Below are 5,977 nucleotides of genomic sequence, written 5' to 3'. Positions count from 1 at the left end.
CACTTCTCCGGGTTGAGCCGCAAATCCACCTGGCGTAGGCTAGCAAAGGTCTCCTCCAGGTCTTGAATCAGGGTTCTCGCCTTCCGAGATTTTACCACGATGTCGTCGACATAGGCTTCAACATTTCTCCCGAGCTGCTGACCCAGGGCGATGTGCATCAGCCGCTGGAAGGTCGCCCCAGCGTTGCACAGTCCGAATGACATGCAGGTGTAGCAGTACACCCCGCATGGGGTCAAGAAGGCGGTCTTCTCCACATCCTCCACTGCCATCTTGATCTGGTGGTAGCCCGAGAACGCGTCCAGGAAACACAGCAGGTCGCACTCGGCGGTGGAGTCGACGATCTGGTCAATGCGCGGAAGTGAGAATGGGTCTTGGGGACAGGCCTTGTTGAGGTTGGTGAAGTCAACACACATATGTTCCTTCCCGCCTTTCTTTGGCACGACGACAAGGTTCGCTAGCCACTCCGGGTATCGGACCTCGCGAATGACACCTGCTGCCTCCAGCTTGCGAGTTTCCTGGACGATGAAGGACTGCTTCTCCGTGGACTGTCACCGCGCCTTCTGCTTCACAGCGCGCACATTGGGGCACACCCTTAAGTGATGCTCGATTACCCCCCTTGGGACCCCTACCAACTGCTTGGGTTCCCAGGCGAATACCTCCTTGTTCACGCACAAGAACTTCACCAATGCCTCCTCTTGATCCCGGTCGAGGTTGGCGCCTATGGTGAAGGTGGCTCCCGAGGGTCCACCTTCCTCGACCGGCACTTGCTTCGTTTCGGCTCGGTCTTGAGTGAACATCTACTTCTTCTTCGCCGGCTCGGCCTCCTTAGCCCCTGGGGTGGCTTTGCCGGCCGTGCACGCTACCGTTGCGGCCCTGAAGGTGAGCTTGAGGGCCGCCAGAGCTTCCTTGGTGTCTTCGGCCACGGTGAGGACGCCGCTGCTGCCCGGCATCTTCATGAGGTTGTAGGCCGGATGGGTCGCTGACATGAACTGAGCCAAAGTAGGGTACCCGAGGATGGCGTTGTATGGGAGGCCGATGCGGGTGATGTCGAAGTCGATGAGCTCAGTGCGGTAGTTTTCCCAGGTACCGAAGGTGGCCGGGAGGCGTATTTGCCCCAAGGGGCTGGTGGACCCACTGCCAACTCCGGAGAAAGGCTTGGTGGGGAAGAGCCGGCCGTACGGCACGTGAAGCAAGCCAAAAGCTTCCATGGAGAGCACGTTGAGGCCTGCTCCACCGTCGATGAGAGTCTTGGTCATGGCGACGTTACAGATGGTGGGCATGCAGAGCATTGGGAGCACAACCGACCCAGCAATGGTAGCGGGGTGATCCCCTGAGTCGAAGGTGAGGTCGTCTTTGGGCGCCGCCCATCCTGGAGGGGCTCCCCGCTGCACAGAGGCGGCGCCGATCTAGCGCAAGAACTGCTTGGTGTGGCGGTCCGAGGGTGGCACTTGCGAGCCGCCGAGGAGGGCCGCGATGGCGACAGGCACCGGTGCCGTGAAGCGTGTAACGAAAAGGCCGCGCAGCTCCTCCCAAGAAGCCACAGAGGATCTGTGACGCCCCGAGACCGATGCTCGAGAAGACTTCCATATGTTCCGGGTTTCGCTGTGTGTTTCATTTGTGCCTGCCCTTTTATTTTTGCATTGCATCATGTCATCATGCCATCTTCTCATAAATCTTTTGCAACTCAACTAAATAAATTGCATAGATCTTTGATCTATTTAAATTAAGGGAACTCACCTGGTGATTTCTCTATATAAATTATACTCCCAATATTTTAGGGAGATATTATAAAGTATTTCATTAATTTGGAATTATCCGCAACCCACTTGCTAGATAAATCCTTGACCTTTCCTTCTTCCGGTTTTCGACTCTCAACTTTGTCGATAATTCTTTTACCTTATTCCGGAGCTCCACAAAAACCTCAACATTTTTGGACCTCCCTATCACCTACTTCCTATGCAAAACCATTTGAATTAAATTCAAATGAGTTCGTTTCAAACTTCACCCATGTGTTCATTTCCATTTTTCTTGGATTAGGCTCATTTTTGTGACTCTGAGAAAATTTACTTCATGTCCAAACTCCACTGCAATCCCTCTCGGCCTTTCTTCAAGTTTATATAGTTTAAAAAAATGAGGGAGAGAGAGAGCTTAGCCAGCAGGCCTCTCTAGGCCCAATCCTCCACCCAACCGGGCCTCCCGCGCCGGCCCACCAAGGCCTCCCGCAGCCTAGCCACCGAACCCTAGCGCTCCCTCACCCGATTCCCACTCCCCTCATTCTCTCGATCCCTCTCGTCCTCCCATGCTGCCGCCACACGCACGCCCTCACGCACCGTGCCAGAAGGCCGTGCTCGATCCCCTTCTCTCCCTCGCGGCCTCGATCCTCTCACTCGTGCCCGATCCCTTACCTCCTCCCGTCGACCCTCTCCCTCTCGTCTCCTAGCGCCGCGCATCATGCCCGATCCCTCCTCTCACTCGTGTCGTCCTCCAGCCACGGGACAGTGTCGCCGTCCTACTGCAGGAACTCCTCCGCTGCCCCTTGTCTCGTCCACACGTCGCCCAGCGACCTCCGCCACCAGTCGCGCCTTCTTCTGCGGCGTCGCCTCGCCATGGCACCGTGCCTCGCCGCCTCGGCCTCACCAACCTCGCCGAGACCCTGCCTTTGTCTCTGGTCGCCACCAGCGAGCAACATCGCTGGAGCCACGCTCCCAGCGCCACCACGAGCGCCCGCATCCGTCGTCCTCCGCGTCCAATAGGAGCCCCAGCAACAATCGCCATCGTCCTCGCCCTGTCGACCAGCCGGCTCCGCTTCCTGCATGTGATGCCTCTTGCCTTAGCTCTCCGTCACCTATGTCATCTACATGCTGCTGCCCCGCTGCCTTTTTTTTATCGTTGTCAAGGTCACCGAATCCAGGGACGCAAGGCCGCCTCCAGACGGCCGGAGACCTCGGACACGCCAAGTACCCCTTCGTTTCGACGAGACCAGCAAGTTCGAAGAACGCCAAGTTCGACGACGCTCTCCGCCCGAACGACTACCGCCGATTCGTACCTCTCCATTGTCGTGGGTTTCGTCAAGTTCAACGGTGAACCCCGAAGCCCTCGGATTCGTCAAGTCCGAAGATGCAAGTACCACTCTGAACCATGTACGACGACCGTCGCCGAAGACCAGTGTACCGCGAACGTCAAGTTCGACTAGCGTCGCGTGAACCACTACTTCCACTATGAACGCGAACGACTACCGTCGCGGAACAACAACTTCCTCTACTTCCCTCAACGAACTCGAACCGTCCCGTTTGCACACTTCGAAGGTATAATCTCGAGACGATGTCCGTGTACGAATGCTTGTGATGTTTGAGATGCTCATGTTTGCACCGTGTCCAATTTGTCACTCGTTTTCCTTGTCGCCAACTCGTGGGACACCCGGTATCCGGGAGCGCCCCACCATCTTCGGCACACAACCGCACACTTCTCCTTTGCATCGGTATCTCAATTGAGTTACCGGAACCGAAACGCTGTCGTGGTACCGTTTTCATTATCGTTGCCGTGGCACCCCTTTCCTTTCCACCACGGTGACAAATGCTTCATAATGCTCTTATCAAGTCTTAATAAAAATTGCTTAAACGTGTTCATGTCATCCGCATCATGATAACAACAATTAAAATGTTTAAATTGTTGTTGCAATAAATTACTAAGGCATATGGGGATTTACCGGATTCGTTATTTGTTATATTCGGCCCCATTTAAATTGTTTAGATGGTGTAGTTTTGGTATGCCTCACCTCTTGGCATGTTTAACAACATTTAATATTGTTGGGTCCCTAAACGAGAGAGAACCAAATAATTGATGTGGTGTTCCGTCAATATGCAACCCGTTGCATATTGAGCTCCACTTAACTTGTAGTTTTGTTTGTGCACTTTGTCATGCAATGCATATTTAAACCGGACATGCATCATACTTGGTTGTGTATCATGCCATGTTTATGTGATGGTTGATTACTATGTTGTTTGCTTCTTTCCGGTGTTGCTTCTTCGAGTTAGTTCCGATAACGTCGCATTTGTGAGGATCCGTTCAACTTCGTCCGTTTGTCTTCTTCATGGACTCGTTCTTCTTCCTTGCGGGATCTCAGGCAAGATGATCATACCCTCGAAATCACTTCTATCTTTGCTTGCTTAGTTGCTCGCTCTTTTGCTATGCCTATGCTGCGATACCTACCACTTGCTTATCATGCCTCCCATATTGTTGAACCAAGCCTCTAACCCACCTTGCCTTAGCAAACCGTTGTTTGGCTATGTTACCACTTTGCTCAGCCCCTCGTATAGCGTTGTTAGTTGCAGGTGAAGATTGAAGTTTGTTCCTTGTTGGAACATGGAGATGTTGTTCCTTGTTGGAACATGTTTACTTGTTGGGATATCTCAATATCTCTTATTTAATTAATGCATCTATATACTTGGTAAAGGGTGGAAGGCTCGGCCTTATGCCTGGTGTTTTGTTCCACTCTTGCCGCTAGTTTCCGTCATATCGGTGTTATGTTCCCGGATTTTGCGTTCCTTACGCGGTTGGGTTATAATGGGAACCCCTTGACAGTTCGCTTTGAATAAAACTCCTCCAGCAAGGCCAAACATTGGTTTTACCATTTGCCACCTAGCCTTTTTTCTCTTGGGTTAGGCCAGCCCAAGGGTCATCTTTATTTTAAACCCCCCGGGCCAGTGCTTGTCTAAGTGTTGGTCCAAACTAGAGCCCCTTGCAGCGCCACCTCGGGGAAACTCGAGGGCTGGTTTTAGTTGTACGGATTGCTTATCCGGTGTTACCCTAAGAACGAGATATGTGCAGCTCCTATCGGGATGTCGGTGCATCGGGTGGTCTTGCTGGACTTGTTTTACCATTGTCGAGGATGTCTTGTAACCGGGATTCCGAGTCTGATCGGGTCTTCCCGCTAGAAGGAATATCCTTCGTTGACCGTGAGAGCTTGTGATGGGCTAAGTTGGGACACCCCTACAGGGATTTGAACTTTCGAAAGCCGTACCCGCGGTTATGGGCAGATGGGAATTTGTTAACGTCCGGTTGTAGAAAACCTGAAGTTGACCTTAATTAAAATGCATCAACCGCGTGTGTTACCGTGATGGTCTCTTTCCGGTGGAGTCCGCAAAGTGAACACGGTGTTGGAGTAATGCTTGACGTAGGTTGTTCTAGGATCACTTCTTGATCATAGTTGTTCGACCGTGCTTTTGCCTTCTCTTCTCGCTCTCTTTTGCATATGTTAGTCATCATATATGCTAGTCGCTTGCTGCAGCTTCACTTCATACCCTTTACCTTACCCATAAGCTTAAATAGTCTTGATCGCGAGGGTGCGAGATTGCTGAGTCCCCGTGGCTCACAGATACTTCCAAACCAGCTTGCAGGTGTCGATGAGTCCGTGCAGATGACGCAACCAAGCTCAGGAGGAGCTCAATGAAGATCTTGTCCTTTGTGTTGTTTCGTTCTAGTTGATCAGTAGTGGAGCCCAGTTGGGGTCGATCGGGGACCTTGTCGCATTTGGGGTTCTTCTTTTATTTTGGTTCCATAGTCGGACCCTGATGGTATTTGGATGGTGTAATGCTTTATTCATGTATTTATGTGAAGTGGCGATTGTAAGCCAACTATGTATCTCTTTCCCTTATGTATTACATGGGTTGTGTGAAGGTTACCTCACTTGCGACATTGCTTTCAATGCAGTTATGCCTCTAAGTCGTGCTTCGACACATGGGAGATATAGCCGCATCAAGGGCGTTACAGGATCCTGGCAGGTTGATCAGCCAGGCGCGTGGCGCGCCAGCGAGGGCCATGGGGAACCAGTTGGCCATGATCTTGTCGTCGCCTCCACCTTCCAGGACGGCCTCCTCGTATGCCAGCACAAAGGCCGACGGATCCGCCGCGCCGTCGTAGAGAGGCGGCATCTCTGGCTTGAACTTGTGTAGCCACTGCGCCTGTTGCAAGGTGGGGG

At 52.4% G+C, this 5,977-nt stretch overlaps 1 protein-coding gene across 1 annotated transcript; it reads left to right on the top strand.

Annotated features, from left to right (window-relative positions):
- Positions 1–1,473: 1,473 nt before the first annotated feature.
- On the top strand, positions 1,474–3,351 carry LOC123129529 (uncharacterized). The gene is made up of 3 exons (XM_044549661.1): positions 1,474–1,503; positions 2,441–2,815; positions 2,912–3,351. The coding sequence occupies exons 1-3, from the start codon at positions 1,474–1,476 to the stop codon at positions 3,191–3,193; spliced, it is 687 nt and encodes a 228-aa protein (XP_044405596.1). The 3' UTR covers positions 3,194–3,351.
- The last annotated feature ends 2,626 nt before the right edge of the window (positions 3,352–5,977 follow it).

Source organism: Triticum aestivum, chromosome 6A (genome assembly GCF_018294505.1).
Source record: "Triticum aestivum cultivar Chinese Spring chromosome 6A, IWGSC CS RefSeq v2.1, whole genome shotgun sequence".
NCBI classification, from domain to species: domain Eukaryota; kingdom Viridiplantae; phylum Streptophyta; class Magnoliopsida; order Poales; family Poaceae; genus Triticum; species Triticum aestivum.
Note: the sequence above shows the minus strand (reverse complement) of the source record. Positions and strands in the feature narration are given on the sequence as shown.

Excerpts from the sequence above, each read along its gene's own strand:
- LOC123129529 (XM_044549661.1), top strand. The coding sequence starts at position 1,474 with ATGGCGACAGGCACCGGTGCCGTGAAGCGT. Across the intron at positions 1,504-2,440 it reads GCACCGGTGCCGTGAAGCGT|CGCCGCGCATCATGCCCGAT; the intron begins GTAACGAAAAGG and ends CTCGTCTCCTAG. Across the intron at positions 2,816-2,911 it reads GCCGGCTCCGCTTCCTGCAT|GGACGCAAGGCCGCCTCCAG; the intron begins GTGATGCCTCTT and ends CACCGAATCCAG.